This window comes from Callionymus lyra, chromosome 1 (genome assembly GCF_982586985.1).
Source record: "Callionymus lyra chromosome 1, fCalLyr1.hap1.1, whole genome shotgun sequence".
Taxonomy (NCBI): domain Eukaryota; kingdom Metazoa; phylum Chordata; class Actinopteri; order Syngnathiformes; family Callionymidae; genus Callionymus; species Callionymus lyra.
The window spans coordinates 557872-581670 of record NC_141818.1 but is presented as its reverse complement, the minus strand read 5'-3'; the positions used below and the strand labels follow the sequence as shown (position 1 = coordinate 581670).

The following is a 23799-nucleotide window of genomic DNA, read 5'->3' as shown; positions in this document are numbered from 1 at the left end:
GGACCTTCACCTGGTTCTTCTGCTGCAGCAGGACCTTCACCTGGTTCTTCTGCTGCAGCAGGACCTTCACCTGGTTCTTCTGCTCCAGCAGGACCTTCACTTGGTTCTTCTGCTGCAGCAGGACCTTCACCTTCAGAGCACGTAGTTGTGACAGAAGTGAAAGAACACGAGGACGGAGCCTTGAGGGACACACACCGGTCGAAGGTGAAGATTGAACCTTCAGGCGACCTTTGACCTTTGATCGTCTTCAGGTTCTCAACAACGTTGTTTAAATGTGTCAAAATAAAAGCACGAGTCACAACTTTTGTCATCGTTATTATTGTGTAGTTGAAGTGAAAAAAAAACAAAGAACAAAAGTTTATTTTCCTGAAGAATTTCTTGATTTGAGCCGAAAATGATGACAAAACACTGAGGGTGTGTGTGTGTGTGTGTGTGTGTGTGTGTGTGTCTAAGTGTGTGTGTTAGTATACGTGTGTGTGTCTGGTCTATATAAGTGTGTGTATACAAGTGTGTCTACCTAAGTGTGTGTACATGTGTCTATACAAGTGTGTGTCTACATAAGTGTGTGTATACATGTGTGTCTATATAAGTGTGTACGTGTGTGTCTACCTAAGTGTGTGTACATGTGTGTCTATACAAGTGTGTGTCTACATAAGTGTGTGTATACATGTGTGTCTAAATAAGTGTGTACGTGTGTGTGTCTATATAAGTGTGTGTACGTATGTGTGTCTATATAAGTGTGTGTACGTTTGTGTGTCTATATAAGTGTGTGTACGTATGTTTGTCTATATAAGTGTGTAGATGTGTGTATAAGTGTGTACTTGTGTGTACACAAGTGTGTACTTGTGTGCGTCAGTCGTCAACAGTGATGTTCCTGAACAGATAGTGTGTATATAAGTGTGTATATAAGTGTGTACTCGTGTGTACTTGTACTTCAGTCATCTACAGTGATGTTCCTGAACAGATAGTGTGTGTATATAAGTGTGTACTTGTGTGTACTTGTACATCAGTCGTCCACAGTGATGTTCCTGAACAGATAGTGTGTGTATATAAGTGTGTACTCGTGTGTACTTGTACATCAGTCGTCCACAGTGATGTTCCTGAACAGATAGTGTGTGTATATAAGTGTGTACTCGTGTGTACTTGTACTTCAGTCATCTACAGTGATGTTCCTGAACAGATAGTGTGTATATAAGTGTGTATATAAGTGTATATAAGTGTGTACTTGTACTTCAGTCGTCCACAGTGATGTTCCTGAACAGATAGTGTGTATATAAGTGTATATAAGTGTATATATAAGTGTGTATAAGTGTGTACTTGTACATCAGTCGTCCACAGTGATGTTCCTGAACAGGTAGTGTGTATATAAGTGTGTACTTGTACTTCAGTCGTCCACAGTGATGTTCCTGAACAGATAGTGTGTATATAAGTGTATATAAGTGTATATAAGTGTATATATAAGTGTGTATAAGTGTGTACTTGTACTTCAGTCGTCCACAGTGATGTTCCTGAACAGGTAGTGTGTATATAAGTGTGTACTTGTACTTCAGTCGTCCACAGCGATGTTCCTGAACAGATAGTGTGTATATAAGTGTATATAAGTGTGTACTTGTACTTCAGTCGTCCACAGCGATGTTCCTGAACAGATAGTGTGTATATAAGTGTATATAAGTGTGTACTTGTACTTCAGTCGTCCACAGCGATGTTCCTGAACAGATAGTGTGTATATAAGTGTATATAAGTGTGTACTTGTACTTCAGTCGTCCACAGCGATGTTCCTGAACAGATAGTGTGTATATAAGTGTATATAAGTGTGTACTTGTACTTCAGTCGTCCACAGTGATGTTCCTGAACAGGTAGTGTGTATATAAGTGTGTATATAAGTGTATATAAGTGTGTACTTGTACTTCAGTCGTCCACAGTGATGTTCCTGAACAGATAGTGTGTATATAAGTGTGTATATAAGTGTATACAAGTGTGTACTTGTACTTCAGTCGTCCACAGTGATGTTCCTGAACAGGTAGTGTGTATATAAGTGTGTATATAAGTGTATACAAGTGTGTACTTGTACTTCAGTCGTCCACAGTGATGTTCCTGAACAGATAGTGTGTATATAAGTGTGTATATAAGTGTATATAAGTGTGTACTTGTACTTCAGTCGTCCACAGTGATGTTCCTGAACAGGTAGTGTGTATATAAGTGTGTATATAAGTGTGTACTTGTACTTCAGTCGTCCACAGTGATGTTCCTGAACAGGTAGGACAGACTCTCTCCGTTGCTCGTTCTTCTCACAGCTTCTGCCAGAATCTTGCTCACGTCGACCGTCTTGATCTTCGGACACTGAAGCTTCTGCAGCTCGTGAGGGATGGTGTTTGTGACGACAACCTGCAGCGACAACACAACACAAACGCACAACCTTAATGTCTCTGTGTAGAAGGAAGGAGAACGACGACGAAAGTCTTCACAACAACAACACAACAGAAGAACACAATCACCTCGTCGATGTGCGACTCCTGGATGAGTCGCGGCGCGTCTGCAGACAAGAGTCCGTGAGTCGCCAGGATGACGATCCTCGAGGAGCCGTGATGGTGGAGGACGTCTGCAGCTGAGATGAAGTCCTGAGCCTCGTCGATGATGTCGTCCTGAACACACATGTATATACATAAATACACACTTATATACACATGTACACACTTATATACATACATATACACACATATATACACATATATCTGCAGCTGAGATGAAGTCCTGAGCCTCGTCGATGATGTCGTCCTGAACACATGTACACACTTATATACACATGTACACACTTATATACACATGTACACACTTATATACACATACTCCAGGTATAGCTATCAGCAGCCAGGGACTCTAGTGCTGCAGGTGAAATTTTGCACTGCTTCAGGAGGGTTTTAAGATGGTCCTTGAAGCGTTTTTTTGGACCACCAGCAGATCTCTGGCCATCCAGAAGTTGGCCGTAGAGGATTTGCCTGGGCAGGCGGTGGGCAGGCATACGGATCACATGCCCAACCCAGCGCAGGTGTTTCTTTGCAAGGAGCACGGCGATGGTAGGTGTGTTGGTCCGTTCAAGAATATCAGCATGTGGCACCCTGTCTTCCCAGGACACACCCAGGATCCTTTGAAGGCAGCGGATGTGGAAGGCCTCTAGTGTTTTTATGTGCCTCTGGTAGGGTGTCCAGGTTTCCGACCCGTACAGCAGTGTAGAGAGGCAGACCGCCTTGTACACAGCTGCTTTGGTGGAGCTGGTGAGGTTCCTGTTGTGGAATACCCTGGAGCTGAGCCTGCCAAAGGCAGCGGAGGCCAGACCGACTCGGACCTGGATGTCATCATCAATGTTGCAGGAAGGGGACAGAATGCTGCCTAGGTAGGTGAAGTGAGGGACGATGGCAAGGGGATGACCATCGAGGGTGAAGGTACGCACATGTGTTTGGTGGGTGAACTCCTCGACAACTATCTGTGTTTTCCTGATGTTGATTTGGAGACCAATGGCACTGTAGATGGATGCGACCACGTTTAACGCACGCTGTAGGGATTCTGGTGAGTGGGCAAGGAGAGCACAGTCATCTGCATACTGTAGCTCTAAGATGTGTTGGTTGGTGGTTCTGGTGAAGGCTTGAAGGCGCCGAATATTGAAGAGGTTGCCATCCAGTCTGTACTGTATCTGTACCCCATCTGCTGGGTCCGGGAGTTTGTGAGAGAGGATGGTGATGGTGGAGAGGAAAATGTTGAAGATGGTAGGGGCTAGGACACACCCTTGCTTGACCCCTACATCCACACTGAAGAAGGGAGACTGCTGGCCACCAACACTCACACAGGCTTGCATTCCATCATGGAACTGCCGCAAGATGTTCCTGAACTTTGGTGGAACCCCCAGCTTCCCCAGCACATCCCACAGCAGTTCCCGGTTTACTGTGTCGAAGGCCTTGGACAGATCAATGAAAGCTAGGTACAGGTCCTTGCATTGTTCTCTGCATTTTTCCTGTACCTGTCTAGCAACAAAGATCATGTCAGTGGTGCTGCGCTGTTGCCTAAAACCACACTGGGATTCGGGCAGGATGTTATCAGTAGCATGAGATGCTAGTCGAAGGAGCATCACCCGTGCTAGCACCTTTCCGGCAACCGATAGGAGGGAAATGCCCCTGCTATTACCGCAGTCTGCTTTGTCACCTTTGCGCTTAAAGATTGTGATGATGTTGTGGCATCCTTCCAATCTTGCGGGATGACTTCAGATGACCAGATGGTACTGATCAGTTGGTGTAGTCTGCGGGTGAGCAGGTATCCGCCATGCTTCAGTATTTCTGCCGGGATTCCATCAAGCCCCAGGCTCTTATTGTTCTTCAGGCCAGCGATGGCTGGAAGAATCCAGATCTGTGACGGTTGGGAGGCATGGGAGGTCAGCAAGTGTGTCCATCCTGGTTGGATATGAGGTGTTCAGCAGGGTGTTGAAGTGCTCAGCCCATCTGTCCAGGATCTGTTGTTTGTCCTTGTACAGGATGGTACCATCTTCTGATCTGACCGGAGATATGTTTTTCCTCTGTGGGCCATAGATGACCTTGATGGCGTCATATAAAGCGTGGGAGTTGTTAGTGTCCGTGTGATGCTGGATCTCATGTGCTTTCTTTGTCCACCAGTCATTCTCCATGGCTCTGAGGGTGCGCTGGCTTTCTGCCCGAATGTTGGTGAAGTGGGCCTTCAGCGAGGTGGATTTGGGGTTGGAAAGGTGAGCTGCAAGGGCCTTGTGCTTTGCCTGAAGTAGGTTGTGGATACCTGGTGCGCTATTATCAAACCAGTCTTTGTGTCGCCGTCTGGTGTATCCTACAGACTCTACTGCCGCCTGGTAGATAGCAGTGCGCAGAGTGCTCCAGGTAGAGTTGATGTCAGGAACGACTGGTGTTTCAGGGAGATTGGACAGCTGTAAAGCAATCTGTTCCCTGAGCTGGTTGACTGAGTTCGGGGACTTCAGTGCATCGCAATTGAGCTTCTTACAGTGTGGTGTTTTCCTCAGTGGAGGACAGAGTTCCAGGGTGAGTTTGGTTCTGATCAAGCGGTGGTCAGTCCAACAGTCAGCTCCACGCATGGCTCTGGTGACTCGCACCTCCTTCCTGTCAGCTTGGCGGACGATGATATAATCAAGGAGGTGCCAGTGTTTAGAGCTGGGGTGCTGCCAGGAGGTCTTGAATTTGTTCTTCATTTGGAACAAGGTGTTGGTGATGACCAGCCGATACTCAGAGCAGAGAGTGAGGAGGCGAAGACCATTCTCATTGAGCTTACCAACACCGTGCTGCCCAAGCACATCCTTCCAGAGCACACCGTCAGAGCCCACTCTCGCGTTAAAATCCCCAAGGAGAATGAGCTTGTCGGTAGGGGGGGTTTTATTTATGGCGGAGTGCAGGGAGGCATAGAAGAGTTCCTTGCACTCAGGGTCAGCATCCAGTGTTGGGGCGTATGCACTGATGAGAGTGGCATGACGGTTGTTGGTGAGTGGAATCCGCCAGGTCATCAGTCTTTCACTGATGCCGGTCGGGGATTCAGGAATTCTCTGAAGCAGGCTTGAGCGCACAGCAAAACCTACACCATGGAGGCGGCGGGAGCCTTCTGGAAGCCCCCTCCAGAAGAAGGTGTAGCCTTCTCCTACCTCTGTTATGGAATCCTCGCCATGGAAACGGGTTTCGCTAAGAGCTGCGATATCGATGTTGTATTTCTGCAGCTCGTGTGCAACCAGCGCTGTTCTTCTTCGGGGACGATAGGAGTCATCACCCACATCCAAAAGAGTGCGGACGTTCCAGGTTGCAATGGTGAGATTGATGCGGGTTTTCTTATGCTTATATTTTCGACCGCGTAAAGGGATGACCCGGCCGCTGCGGCAGGCTGCCCGGGTTAAGTGGAACCAACCTTTTTTAGGCCACCTTTTCTAGGCCCCTCCCTCTCAGGGTGAGCAGGGAGGAGCTGCTCAGTCGCGTGAGGAGCTGCCGGAGAGGAGCGCTGTTCCATCCCACTCCTCAGCGACCATCTATCTCACGCCGCCTAGCGTGCAGGGTTGGGCTAGATACTCCCAGTCACATCCTGACCTGTACCTACCGCCCTTCCCTATCGCCGCAGGACTTCTTATAGGGGGGTGGGAATGGGGTGGGGTGGGGATGGGGTATTTGGAGCAGGCCTGCGCAAGAGAATAGATTATAGTGAGGGCAGTGGCGCGCAGTCTCTGCCCTCACTGTCTTGGTTCCCCCCTACATTCTCCAGTGGCGTGCGAAGCACGACGACCTTCAGTGGGAGAGAGTTGCAGAAAGCTGCCAGAACACCGGTCTGTTGGTGTCTGCCTGATGCGGGTTATCTCCACAGGTTTTTGGTCGGAGTGTCCTTCTCCTAGATTGGTTGCCTACCATGGCTATGAGCCCCATCTGCCCATGTAATATATACACACACATATACACACACACACACACATACACACACACATGCACACACATATACACACACACACATGCACACACACATATACACACACACACACACACATGCACACACACATGCACACACATATACACACACACACATGCACACACACATATACACACACACACACACATGTACACACACACACACACAAACACTCAGACACACACACATGTTAAGTCACAAACACACACACACGTGCACACACACACACACACACACATATATACACACACATACACACACATATATACACACACACACACATACACATATATACACACACACACACATACACATATATACACACACACACACACATATATACACACACACACATATATACACACCCCCACACACATACACACACACGCACACATATATACACACACATATATACACACACACACACACACACATACACACACGCACACACACACATATATACACACACACACACACATATACACACACACACACATATACACACACACACACACATATATACACACACACACATATATACACACACACACACACACACACACACACACATATATACACACACACACACATATATACACACACACACACACGTTAAGTCACCAACACACACTCAGACTCAGTAACACAAAGAGACTCACAACAATGATGGCGATTCTTCCTCCGACGTCTCCGACCACCGTGATCGGCGGCTTCTCCTTCGCCATCATCACTGCAACACACGCGACCTTTGACCCCACAGTAGATGTTTGTGTTCCTTTGTTGAAGTGAGTCAATAAACGTCAGATCGACGGGTTCATTATATGAGTTGTGTAGTTGTGTAGTCATGTAGTTGTGTAGTTGTGCAGTTGTGTAGTCATGTAGTTGTGCAGTTGTGTAGTCATGTAGTTGTGTAGTTGTGCAGTTGTGTAGTCATGTAGTTGTGCAGTTGTGTAGTCATGTAGTTGTGTAGTTGTGCAGTTGTGTAGTCATGTAGTTGTGTAGTCATGTAGTTGTGTAGTTGTGTAGCTGTGTAGTCATGTAGTTGTGTAGTCATGTAGTTGTGTAGTTGTGCAGTTGTGCAGTCATGTAGTTGTGTAGTTGTGCAGTTGTGTAGTCATGTAGTTGTGTAGTAGTGTAGTAGTGTAGTTGTGAAGTCATGTAGTTGTGTAGTCATGTAGTTGTGTAGTCATGTAGTTGTGTAGTTGTGTAGCTGTGTAGTCATGTAGTCATGTAGTTGTGTAGTTGTGTAGTTGTGCAGTCATGTAGTTGTGTAGTTGTGCAGTTGTGTAGTCATGTAGTTGTGTAGTAGTGTAGTAGTGTAGTTGTGAAGTCATGTAGTTGTGTAGTTGTGCAGTTGTGTAGTCATGTAGTTGTGTAGTTGTGCAGTTGTGTAGTCATGTAGTTGTGTAGTTGTGCAGTTGTGTAGTCATGTAGTTGTGTAGTTGTGCAGTTGTGTAGTCATGTAGTTGTGTAGTTGTGCAGTTGTGTAGTCATGTAGTTGTGTAGTTGTGCAGTTGTGTAGTCATGTAGTTGTGTAGTTGTGTAGTAGTGTAGTTGTGTAGTAGTGTAGTTGTGCAGTTGTGTAGTTGTGTAGTAGTGTAGTTGTGTAGTAGTGTAGTTGTGCAGTTGTGTAGTCGTGTAGTTGTGTAGTAGTGTAGTTGTGTAGTAGTGTAGCTGTGTAGCTATGCAGTTGTGCAATTGTGCAGTTGTGTAGTAGTGTAGTTGTGTAGCTGTGCAGTTGTGCAATTGTGCAGTTGTGTAGCTGTGTAGTTGTGCAGTTGTGCAGTTGTGCAGTTGTGTAGTAGTGTAGTTGTGTAGTAGTGTAGCTGTGCAGTTGTGCAATTGTGCAGTTGTGTAGCTGTGTAGCTGTGTAGCTGTGCAGTTGTGCAATTGTGCAGTTGTGTAGTAGTGTAGTTGTGTAGTTGTGGAGTTGTGGAGTTGTGAAGTAGTGTAGTTGTGTAGTTGTGCAGTTGTGTAGTTTTGTAGTTGTGTAGTAGTGTAGTAGTGTAGTTGTGCAGTTGTGTAGTAGTGTAGTTGTGTAGTAGTGTAGTTGTGGAGTTGTGTAGTTGTGTAGTAGTGTAGTAGTGTAGTTGTGCAGTTGTGAAGTAGTGTAGTTGTGTAGTTGTGCAGTTGTGTAGTTTTGTAGTTGTGTAGTAGTGTAGTTTTGTAGTAGTGTAGTTGTGTAGTAGTGTAGTTGTGCAGTTGTGTAGTTGTGTAGTAGTGTAGTTGTGCAGTTGTGTAGTTGTGTAGTACTGTAGCTGTGCAGTTGTGTAGTTGTGCAGTTGTGTAGTAGTGTAGCTGTGTAGTAGTGTAGTTGTGCAGTTGTGTAGTTGTGTAGTTGTGTAGTTGTGCAGTAGTGTAGTTGTGTAGTAGTGTAGTTGTGCAGTTGTGTAGTTGTGCAGTTGTGTAGTTGTGTAGTTGTGTAGCTGTGCAGTTGTGCAGTTGTGTAGTAGTGTAGCTGTGTAGCTGTGTAGTTGTGTAGCTGTGTAGTTGTGTAGCTGTGTAGCTGTGCAGTTGTGTAGTAGTGTAGTTGTGTAGTTGTGTAGCTGTGCAGTTGTGTAGCTGTGTAGCTGTGTAGTAGTGTAGTTGTGTAGTTGTGTAGCTGTGCAGTTGTGTAGTTGTGTAGCTGTGCAGTTGTGTAGCTGTGTAGCTGTGTAGTTGTGCAGTTGTGTAGCTGTGTAGCTGTGCAGTTGTGTAGCTGTGCAGTTGTGTAGTTGTGCAGTTGTGTAGTAGTGTAGTTGTGCAGTTGTGTAGCTGTGTAGCTGTGCAGTTATGCAGCTGTGTAGCTGTGCAGTTGTGCAGTTGTGCAGTTGTGTAGCTGTGCAGTTGTGCAGTTGTGCAGTTGTGTAGCTGTGCAGTTGTGTAGCAGTGTAGTAGTGTAGTAGTGTAGCTGTGCAGTCGTGCAGTTGTGTAGCTGTGTAGCTGTGTAGTAGTGTAGTAGTGTAGTAGTGTAGCTGTTTAGCTGTGCAGTTGTGTAGCTGTGTAGCTGTGTAGTTGTGTAGTTGTGTAGCTGTGCAGTTGTGTAGCTGTGTAGCTGTGTAGCTGTGCAGTTGTGTAGTTGTGTAGCTGTGCAGTTGTGTAGCTGTGTAGCTGTGTAGCTGTGCAGTTGTGTAGCTGTGTAGCTGTGTAGCTGTGTAGCTGTGCAGTTGTGTAGCTGTGCAGCTGTGTAGTTGTGCAGTTGTGTAGCTGTGCAGCTGTGTAGCTGTGCAGCTGTGTAGTTGTGTTCTCACCGGGCAGCTCCAGAACAGTGTGTTTGCTGCGACTCTGCGGCGGCGACTGCCGTCCGTCCATCATGTCCGACTCGGCCTGGTTTTCTCCGTGAAGGACGGCGAGATCCAGACGAAGTCTCTCGGCGAACGACTGAGCTCTGAAGTCACATGATCCACGTTTAGTGTTTGAAGGTCAAATATTCACTTTTATTTTGAAAATGATTAAAGAAAACAACAAGATTCAACGATTCAAGTGTCGACGTGTTTCAATATAGTCTCGTTGTTACTTCACTGACAATAACACGGTAACACACAACATAAACAGTAATAAACAGTAATAAACAGTAATAAACAGTAATAAACAGTAATAAACAGTAACAAATAGTCATAAACGGTAACCGACGGTAATAAATGGTAACAGATAGAAACAAAGTAACAGACAGAAACAAAGTAACAGACAGTAACAAAGTAACAGACAGTAACAAAGTAACAGACAGAAACAAAGTAACAGACAGTAACAAAGTAACAGACAGTAACAAACGGTAACAGACAGAAACAAAGTAACAGACAGAAACAAAGTAACAGACAGTAACAAAGTAACAGACAGTAACAAAGTAACAGACAGAAACAAAGTAACAGACAGAAACAAAGTAACAGACAGTAACAAAGTAACAGACAGTAACAAAGTAACAGACAGAAACAAAGTAACAGACAGTAACAAAGTAACAGACAGAAACAAACGGTAACAGACAGAAACAAAGTAACAGACAGAAACAAACGGTAACAGACAGTAACAAAGTAACAGACAGTAACAAAGTAACAGACAGTAACAAAGTAACAGACAGTAACAAAGTAACAGACAGTAACAAAGTAACAGACAGAAACAAAGTAACAGACAGTAACAAAGTAACAGACAGAAACAAAGTAACAGACAGTAACAAAGTAACAGACAGTAACAAAGTAACAGACAGTAACAAAGTAACAGACAGTAACAAAGTAACAGACAGAAACAAAGTAACAGACAGTAACAAAGTAACAGACAGAAACAAAGTAACAGATAGAAACAAAGTAACAGACAGAAACAAACGGTAACAGACAGTAACAAAGTAACAGACAGTAACAAAGTAACAGACAGAAACAAACGGTAACAGACAGTAACAAAGTAACAGACAGTAACAAAGTAACAGACAGAAACAAACGGTAACAGACAGAAACAAAGTAACAGACAGAAACAAAGTAACAGACAGTAACAAACAGTAACAGACAGTAACAAAGTAACAGACAGTAACAAAGTAACAGACAGTAACAAACGGTAACAGACAGAAACAAAGTAACAGACAGAAACAAAGTAACAGACAGTAACAAACAGTAACAGACAGTAACAAAGTAACAGACAGTAACAAAGTAACAGACAGTAACAAACGGTAACAGACAGAAACAAAGTAACAGACAGAAACAAAGTAACAGACAGAAACAAACGGTAACAGACAGAAACAAAGTAACAGACAGAAACAAAGTAACAGACAGAAACAAACGGTAACAGACAGAAACAAAGTAACAGACAGAAACAAAGTAACAGACAGTAACAAACGGTAACAGACAGTAACAAAGTAACAGACAGTAACAAAGTAACAGACAGAAACAAACGGTAACAGACAGAAACAAAGTAACAGACAGAAACAAAGTAACAGACAGTAACAAACAGTAACAGACAGTAACAAAGTAACAGACAGTAACAAAGTAACAGACAGTAACAAACGGTAACAGACAGAAACAAAGTAACAGACAGAAACAAAGTAACAGACAGTAACAAACAGTAACAGACAGTAACAAAGTAACAGACAGTAACAAAGTAACAGACAGAAACAAAGTAACAGACAGTAACAAAGTAACAGACAGTAACAAAGTAACAGACAGTAACAAAGTAACAGACAGAAACAAACGGTAACAGACAGAAACAAAGTAACAGACAGAAACAAAGTAACAGACAGTAACAAACGGTAACAGACAGTAACAAAGTAACAGACAGTAACAAAGTAACAGACAGAAACAAACGGTAACAGACAGAAACAAAGTAACAGACAGAAACAAAGTAACAGACAGTAACAAACAGTAACAGACAGTAACAAAGTAACAGACAGTAACAAAGTAACAGACAGTAACAAACGGTAACAGACAGAAACAAAGTAACAGACAGAAACAAAGTAACAGACAGTAACAAACAGTAACAGACAGTAACAAAGTAACAGACAGTAACAAAGTAACAGACAGTAACAAACGGTAACAGACAGAAACAAAGTAACAGACAGAAACAAAGTAACAGACAGTAACAAACAGTAACAGACAGTAACAAAGTAACAGACAGTAACAAACGGTAACAGACAGAAACAAAGTAACAGACAGAAACAAAGTAACAGACAGTAACAAACAGTAACAGACAGTAACAAAGTAACAGACAGAAACAAAGTAACAGACAGTAACAAACAGTAACAGACAGTAACAAAGTAACAGACAGAAACAAAGTAACAGACAGTAACAAACAGTAACAGACAGTAACAAAGTAACAGACAGAAACAAAGTAACAGACAGTAACAAAGTAACAGACAGAAACAAAGTAACAGACAGAAACAAAGTAACAGACAGTAACAAACAGTAACAGACAGTAACAAACGGTAACAGACAGAAACAAAGTAACAGACAGTCACAAACAGTAACAGACAGTAACAAACAGTAACAGACAGTAACAAACGGTAACAGACAGAAACAAAGTAACAGACAGTCACAAACAGTAACAGACAGTAACAAACGGTAACAGACAGAAACAAAGTAACAGACAGTCACAAACAGTAACAGACAGTAACAAACGGTAACAGACAGAAACAAAGTAACAGACAGTAACAAACAGTAACAGACAGTAACAAACGGTAACAGACAGAAACAAAGTAACAGACAGTCACAAACAGTAACAGACAGTAACAAACAGTAACAGACAGTAACAAACGGTAACAGACAGAAACAAAGTAACAGACAGTAACAAACAGTAACAGACAGTAACAAACGGTAACAGACAGTAACAAAGTAACAGACAGTCACAAACAGTAACAGACAGTAACAAACGGTAACAGACAGTAACAAAGTAACAGACAGTCACAAACAGTAACAGACAGTAACAGACAGTAACAAAGTAACAGACAGTAACAAAGTAACAGACAGTCACAAAGTAACAGACAGTAACAAAGTAACAGACAGTAACAGACAGTAACAAACAGTAACAGACAGTAACAAACAGTAACAGACAGAAATAAAGTAACAGACAGTAACAAACGGTAACAGACAGTAACAAACGGTAACAGACAGAAACAAAGTAACAGACAGTAACAAACGGTAACAGATAGAAACAAAGTAACAGACAGTAACAAACGGTAACAGACAGAAACAAACAGTAACAGACAGTAACAAACAGTAACAGACAGTAACAAACAGTAACAGACAGAAATAAAGTAACAGACAGTAACAAATGGTAACAGACAGTAACAAACGGTAACAGACAGAAACAAAGTAACAGACAGTAACAAACGGTAACAGACAGTAACAAACAGTAACAGATAGAAACAAAGTAACAGACAGTAACAAACAGTAACAGACAGTAACAAACGGTAACAGACAGTAACAAAGTAACAGACAGTCACAAACAGTAACAGACAGTAACAAACGGTAACAGACAGTAACAAAGTAACAGACAGTAACAAAGTAACAGACAGTCACAAAGTAACAGACGGTAACAAAGTAACAGACAGTAACAAACAGTAACAGACAGTAACAAACAGTAACAGACAGAAATAAAGTAACAGACAGTAACAAACGGTAACAGACAGTAACAAACGGTAACAGACAGAAACAAAGTAACAGACAGTAAAAAACGGTAACAGACAGAAACAAAGTAACAGACAGTAACAAACGGTAACAGACAGAAACAAAGTAACAGACAGTAACAAACGGTAACAGATAGAAACAAAGTAACAGACAGGAACAAACGGTAACAGACATAAACAAAGTAACAGACAGTAACAAACGGTAACAGATAGAAACAAAGTAACAGACAGTAACAAACGGTAACAGACAGTAACAAACAGTAACAGATAGAAACAAACAGTAACAGACAGTAACAAACAGTAACAGATAGAAACAAAGTAACAGACAGTCACAAACAGTAACAGACAGTAACAAACGGTAACAGACAGTAACAAAGTAACAGACAGTAACAAACGGTAACAGACAGTAACAAACGGTAACAGACAGTAACAAAGTAACAGACAGTAACAAAGTAACAGACAGTCACAAAGTAACAGACAGTAACAAAGTAACAGACAGAAACAAAGTAACAGACAGTAACAAACGGTAACAGATAGAAACAAAGTAACAGACAGTAACAAACGGTAACAGACAGAAACAAAGTAACAGACAGTAACAAACGGTAACAGATAGAAACAAAGTAACAGACAGAAACAAACAGTAACAGACAGTAACAAACGGTAACAGATAGAAACAAAGTAACAGACAGTAACAAACGGTAACAGATAGAAACAAAGTAACAGACAGTAACAAACAGTAACAGACAGTAACAAACGGTAACAGACAGTAACAAAGTAACAGACAGTCACAAACAGTAACAGACAGTAACAAACGGTAACAGACAGTAACAAAGTAACAGACAGTAACAAAGTAACAGACAGTCACAAAGTAACAGACAGAAACAAAGTAACAGACAGTAACAAACGGTAACAGATAGAAACAAAGTAACAGACAGTAACAAACGGTAACAGATAGAAACAAACAGTAACAGACAGTAACAAACAGTAACAGATAGAAACAAAGTAACAGACAGTAACAAACAGTAACAGACAGTAACAAACGGTAACAGACAGTAACAAAGTAACAGACAGTCACAAACAGTAACAGACAGTAACAAACGGTAACAGACAGTAACAAAGTAACAGACAGTAACAAAGTAACAGACAGTCACAAAGTAACAGACAGTAACAAAGTAACAGACAGTAACAGACAGTAACAAACAGTAACAGACAGTAACAGACAGTAACAAACAGTAACAGACAGAAATAAAGTAACAGACAGTAACAAACGGTAACAGACAGTAACAAACGGTAACAGACAGAAACAACGTAACAGACAGTAACAAACGGTAACAGACAGAAACAAAGTAACAGACAGTAACAAACAGTAACAGACAGAAACAAAGTAACAGACAGTAACAAACGGTAACAGATAGAAACAAAGTAACAGACAGTAACAAACGGTAACAGACAGAAACAAAGTAACAGACAGTAACAAACGGTAACAGATAGAAACAAAGTAATAGACAGTAACAAACGGTAACAGACAGTAACAAACAGTAACAGATAGAAACAAAGTAACAGACAGTCACAAACAGTAACAGACAGTAACAAACGGTAACAGACAGTAACAAAGTAACAGACAGTAACAAACGGTAACAGATAGAAACAAAGTAACAGACAGTCACAAACAGTAACAGACAGTAACAAACGGTAACAGACAGTAACAAAGTAACAGACAGTAACAAACGGTAACAGACAGTAACAAACGGTAACAGACAGTAACAAAGTAACAGACAGTAACAAAGTAACAGACAGTCACAAAGTAACAGACAGTAACAAAGTAACAGACAGTAACAAAGTAACAGACAGTAACAAACGGTAACAGATAGAAACAAAGTAACAGACAGTAACAAACGGTAACAGACAGAAACAAAGTAACAGACAGTAACAAACGGTAACAGATAGAAACAAAGTAACAGACAGAAACAAACGGTAACAGATAGAAACAAAGTAACAGACAGTAACAAACGGTAACAGATAGAAACAAAGTAACAGACAGTAACAAACGGTAACAGACAGTAACAAACAGTAATAGATAGAAACAAACAGTAACAGACAGTAACAAACAGTAACAGATAGAAACAAAGTAACAGACAGTAACAAACGGTAACAGATAGAAACAAAGTAACAGACAGAAACAAACGGTAACAGACAGAAACAAAGTAACAGACAGTAACAAACGGTAACAGATAGAAACAAAGTAACAGACAGTAACAAACGGTAACAGACAGAAACAAAGTAACAGACAGTCACAAACAGTAACAGACAGTAACAAACGGTAACAGACAGTAACAAACAGTAACAGATAGAAACAAAGTAACAGACAGTAACAAACGGTAACAGATAGAAACAAAGTAACAGACAGAAACAAACGGTAACAGACAGAAACAAAGTAACAGACAGTAACAAACGGTAACAGATAGAAACAAAGTAACAGACAGTAACAAACGGTAACAGACAGTAACAAAGTAACAGACAGTAACAAACGGTAACAGATAGAAACAAAGTAACAGACAGTAACAAACGGTAACAGACAGAAACAAAGTAACAGACAGTAACAAACGGTAACAGACAGTAACAAACAGTAATAGATAGAAACAAACAGTAACAGACAGTAACAAACAGTAACAGACAGTAACAAACGGTAACAGACAGTAACAAACGGTAACAGACAGAAACAAACAGTAACAGACAGAAACAAAGTAACAGACAGTCACAAACAGTAACAGACAGTAACAAACGGTAACAGACAGAAACAAACAGTAACAGACAGAAACAAAGTAACAGACAGTAACAAACGGTAACAGACAGAAACAAAGTAACAGACAGTAACAAACGGTAACAGATAGAAACAAAGTAACAGACAGAAACAAACGGTAACAGATAGAAACAAAGTAACAGACAGTAACAAACGGTAACAGATAGAAACAAAGTAACAGACAGTAACAAACGGTAACAGACAGTAACAAACAGTAATAGATAGAAACAAACAGTAACAGACAGTAACAAACAGTAACAGACAGTAACAAACGGTAACAGACAGTAACAAACGGTAACAGACAGAAACAAACAGTAACAGACAGAAACAAAGTAACAGACAGTCACAAACAGTAACAGACAGTAACAAACGGTAACAGACAGAAACAAACAGTAACAGACAGAAACAAAGTAACAGACAGTAACAAACAGTTACAAACAGTAACAGACAGTAAAAAAGTAACAGACAGTCACAAAGTAACAGACAGAAACAAAGTAACAGACAGTAACAAACGGTAACAGACAGTAACAAACGGTAACAGACAGAAACAAAGTAACAGACAGTAACAAACAGTAACAGACAGAAACAAAGTAACAGACAGTCACAAACAGTAACAGACAGAAACAAAGTAACAGACAGTCACAAACAGTAACAGACAGTGACAAACGGTAACAGACAGAAACAAAGTAACAGACAGTAACAAACAGTAACAAACAGTAACAGACAGTAAAAAAGTAACAGACAGTCACAAAGTAACAGACAGAAACAAAGTAACAGACAGTAACAAACGGTAACAGACAGTCACAAACGGTAACAGACAGAAACAAAGTAACAGACAGTAACAAACAGTAACAGACAGAAACAAAGTAACAGACAGTAACAAACGGTAACAGACAGAAACAAAGTAACAGACAGTCACAAACAGTAACAGACAGAAACAAAGTAACAGACAGTAACAAACGGTAACAGACAGAAACAAAGTAACAGACAGTCACAAACAGTAACAGACAGAAACAAAGTAACAGACAGTAACAAACGGTAACAGACAGAAACAAAGTAACAGACAGTCACAAACAGTAACAGACAGAAACAAAGTAACAGACAGTCACAAACAGTAACAGACAGTAACAAAGTAACAGACAGTCACAAACAGTAACAGACAGAAACAAAGTAACAGACAGTCACAAACAGTAACAGACAGTAACAAAGTAACAGACAGTCACAAACAGTAACAGACAGTAACAAAGTAACAGACAGAAACAAAGTAACAGACAGTCACAAACAGTAACAGACAGTAACAAAGTAACAGACAGTCACAAACAGTAACAGACAGTAACAAAGTAACAGACAGAAACAAAGTAACAGACAGTAACAAACAGTAACAGACAGAAACAAAGTAACAGACAGTCACAAACAGTAACAGACAGTAACAAAGTAACAGACAGTCACAAACAGTAACAGACAGAAACAAAGTAACAGACAGTCACAAACAGTAACAGACAGTAACAAAGTAACAGACAGTCACAAACAGTAACAGACAGTAACAAAGTAACAGACAGAAACAAAGTAACAGACAGTCACAAACAGTAACAGACAGTAACAAAGTAACAGACAGTCACAAACAGTAACAGACAGTAACAAAGTAACAGACAGAAACAAAGTAACAGACAGTAACAAACAGTAACAGACAGTAACAAAGTAACAGACAGAAACAAAGTAACAGACAGTAACAAAGTAACAGACAGTCACAAACAGTAACAGACAGTAACAAAGTAACAGACAGAAACAAAGTAACAGACAGTAACAAAGTAACAGACAGAAACAAAGTAACAGACAGTAACAAAGTAACAGACAGTCACAAACAGTAACAGACGGTAATAAACAGTAATAAACAGTAAAAAACACTTTATTGACCAACAGTTAATATTCACCTCTTTGCAGCCGACGGAGACTTGGCGACGATGACGGCGTTCCTGTAGTCCGGGATCTGAACCAAGAGACCATCATGAAGGACGTAAGACGTGGAACAACAAGACCTTCCTCACCTGCTCCTGGATGTACTGGATCAGGAACGGAGACGCTCTCAGGTTATCTACTGGGAAACTGAAGAAGCCTTGAACCTCCTTCTGGTGCAGGTCCATGGTGATGATGTGGGTCAGACCTGGAGCACATGAGGAACCTGGTGGTCATCTCCACTGTGTGTGTGTGTGTGTGTGTGTGTGTGAGTGAGAGTGTTGATGTGTGTTGATGTGTGTGTGGGTGTTGATGTGTGTTGATGTGTGTGTGTGAGTGAGTGTGGGTGTTGATGTGTGTTGATGTGTGTGTGTGTGTAAGTGAGTGTGGGTGTTGATGTGTGTTGATGTGTGTGTGTGTGTAAGTGAGTGTGGGTGTTGATGTGTGTTGATGTGTGTGTGGGTGTTGATGTGTGTTGATGTGTGTGTGTGTGTAAGTGAGTGTGGGTGTTGATGTGTGTTGATGTGTGTGTGTGTGTAAGTGAGTGTGGGTGTTGATGTGTGTTGATGTGTGTGTGGGTGTTGATGTGTGTTGATGTGTGTGTGTGTGTGTGTGAGTGAGTGAGTGTGGGTGTTGATGTGTGTTGATGTGTGTGTGGGTGTTGATGTGTGTTGATGTGTGTGTGTGTGTGTGAGTGCGTGTCTGTGAGTGTGAGTGTTGATGTGTGTTGATGTGTGTTGATGTGTGTTGATGTCTGTGTGTGTGTGTGTGTGTGTGAGTGAGTGTCTTTGAGTGTGAGTGTTGATGTGTGTGTGTGTGTGAGTGAGTGTGGGTGTTGATGTGTGTTGACGTGTGTGCGTGTGTGTTGACGTGTGTTGATGTGTGTTGACGTGTGTTGATGTGTATTGACGTGTGTTGATGTGTGTTGACGTGTGTTGACGTGTGTTGACGTGTGTTGATGTGTGTTGAGGTGTGTTGATGTGTGTGCGTGTGTGTTGACGTGTGTTGATGTGTGTGCGTGTGTGTTGATGTGCGTGTTGACGTGTGTTGAGGTGTGTTGATGTGTGTTGACGTGTGTTGATGTGTGTGTGTGTGTGATTGAGTGTCTGTGAGTGTTGATGTGTGTTGACCTGTGTGTGTGTGTGTTGACGTGTGTTGATGTGTGTTGACGTGTGTTGATGTGTGTTGACGTGTGTTGATGCGTGTTGATGTGTGTTGACGTGTGTTGATGTGTGTTGACGTGTGTTGATGTGTGTGTGTGTTGACGTGTGTTGATGTGTGTTGACGTGTGTTGATGTGTGTGCGTGTGTGTTGACGTGTGTTGACGTGTGTTGATGTGTGTGTGTGTTGACGTGTGTTGACGTGTGTTGACGCGTGTTGATGTGTGTGTGTGTTGACGTGTGTTGATGTGTGTTGACGTGTGTTGACGTGTGTGCGTGTGTGTTGATGTGTGTGCGTGTGTGTTGATGTGTGTGTGTGTGTGTTGATGTGTGTGCGTGTGTGTTGACGTGTGTTGATGTGTGTGTGTGTGTTGATGTGTATGCGTGTGTGTTGATGTGTGTGTGTTGATGTGTGTGCGTATGTGTGTGTGTGTTGATGTGTGTGTGTGTGTGTTGATGTGTGTGCGTGTGTGTTGATGTGTGTGTGTGTGTGTTGATGTGTGTGCGTGTGTGTTGACGTGTGTTGATGTGTGTGTGTGTGTGTTGATGTGTGTGCGTGTGTGTTGATGTGTGTGTGTGTTGATGTGTGTGCGTGTGTGTTGATGTGTGTGTGTGTTGATGTGTGTGCGTGTGTGTGTGTGTGTTGATGTGTGTGTGTGTGTTGATGTGTGTGCGTGTGTGTTGATGTGTGTGTGTTGATGTGTGTGCGTGTGTGTTGATGTGTGTGTGTGTGTGTTGATGTGTGTGTGTGTGTGTTGATGTGTGTGTGTTGACGTGTGTTGATGTGTGTTGACGTGTGTTGATGTGTGTTGACACGTGTTGATGTGTGTGTTGACGTGTGTTGACGTGTGTTGACGTGTGTTGACGTGTGTTGACGTGTGTTGACGTGTGTTGACGTGTGTTGACGTGTGTTGACGTGTGTTGACGTGTGTTGATGTGTGTGCGTGTGTGTTGACGTGTGTTGACGCGTGTTGATGTGTGTTGATGTGTGTGCGTGTGTGTTGACGCGTGTTGATGTGTGTGTTGACGTGTGTTGATGTGTGTTGACGTGTGTTGATGTGTGTGCGTGTGTGTTGACGTGTGTTGATGTGTGTTGATGTGTGTGTGTGTTGATGTGTGTGCGTGTGTGTTGATGTGTGTGTGTGTGTGTTGACGTGTGTTGATGTGTGTGTTGACGTGTGTTGATGTGTGTTGACGTGTGTTGATGTGTGTGCGTGTGTGTTGACGTGTGTTGATGTGTGTTGATGTGTGTGTGTGTTGATGTGTGTGCGTGTGTGTTGATGTGTGTGCGTGTGTGTTGATGTGTGTGTGTGTGTGTTGATGTGTGTGTGTGTGTGTTGATGTGTGTGCGTGTGTGTTGATGTGTGTGTGTTGACGTGTGTTGATGTGTGTGTGTGTGTGTTGATGTGTGTGTGTGTGTGTGTGTTGATGTGTGTGCGTGTGTGTTGACGTGTGTTGACGTGTGTTGATGTGTGTGCGTGTGTGTGTGTGTTGATGTGTGTGTGTGTGTGTTGATGTGTGTGCGTGTGTGTTGACGTGTGTTGACATGTGTTGACGTGTGTTGATGTGTGTGCGTGTGTGTGTGTGTTGATGTGTGTGCGTGTGTGTGTGTGTTGATGTGTGTGTGTGTGTGTTGATGTGTGTGTGTGTGTGTTGACGTGTGTTGATGTGTGTGTGTGTGTGTTGATGTGTGTGTGTGTGTGTGTGTGTGTTGATGTGTGTGTGTGTTGATGTGTGTGTGTGTTGTTACAGTCAAGATGAGTGAAGGTGTAACATCAGTTAAAACGTAGTCATTAGATTGTGATGTCTCAGGGTCAAAGGTCAGAGGTGGAAGGAGGTCATACCAGCGTTGGCCAGCAGGGAGGCGAGCAGTTTGCACACGATGGATCCTCTCTTCCTCATCTTGCACTGCTTGCTGTACGGGAAGTACGGCAGGACGCCGATGATGTTGTTGGCGCTCGACGTCTTCAGAGCGTAAGTCATGATGAGGAGCTCCATGATGGCCGTGTTCACGTCCCTGCAGAGGTCAGAGGTCACACCTTCACCTGATCACATGGTCACATGATCACATGGTCACATGGTCACATGGTCACATTTTAACATGATCACATGATCACATGATCACATGATCACATGGTCACATGATCACATGGTCACATGGTCACATGGTCACATTTTAACATGATCACATGATCACATGATCAAATGTTCACATGATCACGTCATCACATGTTCACATGATTACATGATCACATGATCACATGATCACATGGTCACATGATCACATGGTCACATGATCACATGGTCACATGGTCACATGGTCACATGATCACATGATCACATGATCACATGGTCACATGGTCACATGATTACATGATTACATGGTCACATTTTAACATGATCACATGGTCACATGATCACATGGTCACATGATCACATGGTCACATGGTCACATTTTAACATGATCACATGGTCACATGATCACATGTTCACATGATCACGTCATCACATGTTCACATGATTACATGATTACATGATCACATGATCACATGGTAACATGATCACATGATCACATGGTCACATGATCACATGATCACATGATCACATGGTCACATGGTCACATGATCACGTGATCACATGGTCACATGATCACATGGTCACATGATCACAGGATCACATGATCACAGGATCACATGATCACATGGATCACATGTTGAAGCTTCTTTGATCTTCACAATCTTTCATTCATTCTCCATCACTTTATCCCTTGTGTGGGTCACAGGAGACTGGAGTCTGTCCCAGTATCACAGGGCGAGAGGCAGGGGACACCCTGGACAGGAGGTCAGTCTGTCTCAGGACACACAAAGACACACAACCTTTCACACACACACTCACACCTACAAGTTCTCCATCAACCTCTGTATGTGTTTAGACTGTGGGAGGAAACCGGAGTAAACCCACGAGAACACAGAAAGGTCAAAGGTTAAGCTCGACGGAAGCATTTGTTCTTAAAACTATTTCAATATTTAAATCTATTCACACCTTTAATGTTGAATCTTTGTTTCATCGAATTTTTAAATAATTGAAGATTTATTAAATATACTCATTATTTTAGACGTTGATATTATAATATATTTAAATAATATATTTAAATAATATTTAAATATATTATTTAAATATATTATTTAAATATTGTTTAAATAATATATTTAAACAATATTTAAATAATATATTTAAATATTGTTTAAATAATATATTTAAACAATATTTAAATAATATATTTAAATATGTTATAAAAGAGTCTCCAGACCAAACCAACGGAGCTCAGAGCTGCTGATCCAACAGCCAATGATGAGACTCACAGACGATCATGTGACTCCATTATCGAACCAGGCGATTGATTTTATAGTGATTTAAAGAAAGAAGGGTTTTTAAAACATTATATTTTTTTTTATGAAATTATTTAAAAATAATGAAGTTTATTCTGACGACAAAAATCAAAACACCTGACGAAGACTCACCTGGGGATGGTTTGGATGATGAAGACGTCTTGACCGCGAACAGACTCCTCCACCTGAACTTTGGTCTCTGTCAACAGCAGGTCACAGGTCAACAGCAGGTCACAGGTCAACAGCGGGTCACAGGTCAACAGCGGGTCAACAGCAGGTCACAGGTCAACAGCGGGTCACAGGTCAACAGCAGGTCACAGGTCAACAGCAGGTCACAGGTCAACAGCGGGTCACAGGTCAACAGCGGGTCACAGGTCAACAGCAGGTCACAGGTCAACAGCAGGTCACAGGTCAACAGCGGGTCACAGGTCAACAGCGGGTCAACAGCAGGTCACAGGTCAACAGCGGGTCACAGGTCAACAGCAGGTCACAGGTCAACAGCAGGTCACAGGTCAACAGCGGGTCACAGGTCAACAGCGGGTCACAGGTCAACAGCAGGTCACAGGTCAACAGCAGGTCACAGGTCAACAGCGGGTCACAGGTCAACAGCGGGTCAACAGCAGGTCACAGGTCAACAGCGGGTCACAGGTCAACAGCAGGTCACAGGTCAACAGCAGGTCACAGGTCAACAGCGGGTCACAGGTCAACAGCGGGTCACAGGTCAACAGCGGGTCACAGGTCAACAGCGGGTCACAGGTCAACAGCGGGTCACAGGTCAACAGCGGGTCACAGGGTTCAGGGTCGTACCTGCGTTCGCCTCCTGATACACAACGGACTTGCCGAGCTCGACCCCCAGACGCCTGAAAAGAAAAGGTCACGAAGGTCACGAGACACAAAGATTCTATTGATCGTGTGATTTATCGACGATCAATATTATTGTTGTTGTTCAAA

The 23799-nt window shown here is 42.3% G+C and overlaps 1 protein-coding gene across 3 annotated transcripts in view; it reads right to left on the bottom strand.

The window, feature by feature from the left end:
- Positions 1 to 300: 300 nt before the first annotated feature.
- Positions 301 to 23799, bottom strand: part of LOC148087313 (phosphoribosyl pyrophosphate synthase-associated protein 1-like) — a 28104-nt gene continuing 4605 nt past the window's right edge. The window contains exons 3-12 of one of the 3 annotated variants that reach the window (XR_015710749.1): positions 23656 to 23708; positions 22981 to 23047; positions 21304 to 21476; positions 18392 to 18507; positions 18278 to 18333; positions 9696 to 9832; positions 7125 to 7195; positions 2496 to 2642; positions 1715 to 2385; positions 301 to 1678 (exon numbers count right to left, since the gene is read on the bottom strand). Coding sequence is in view for 1 of the 3 variants with exons in the window: in XM_087786845.1 (XP_087642971.1) it covers positions 2227 to 2385; positions 2496 to 2642; positions 7125 to 7195; positions 9696 to 9832; positions 18278 to 18333; positions 18392 to 18507; positions 21304 to 21476; positions 22981 to 23047; positions 23656 to 23708 (979 nt within the window). In the remaining 2 variants the exon portion in view is untranslated. Of the gene's footprint in view, positions 2386 to 2495; positions 2643 to 7124; positions 7196 to 9695; positions 9833 to 18277; positions 18334 to 18391; positions 18508 to 21303; positions 21477 to 22980; positions 23048 to 23655; positions 23709 to 23799 lie in introns of all 3 variants that reach the window. The other 2 variants (XR_015710748.1, XM_087786845.1) reach the window with 2 other exon arrangements.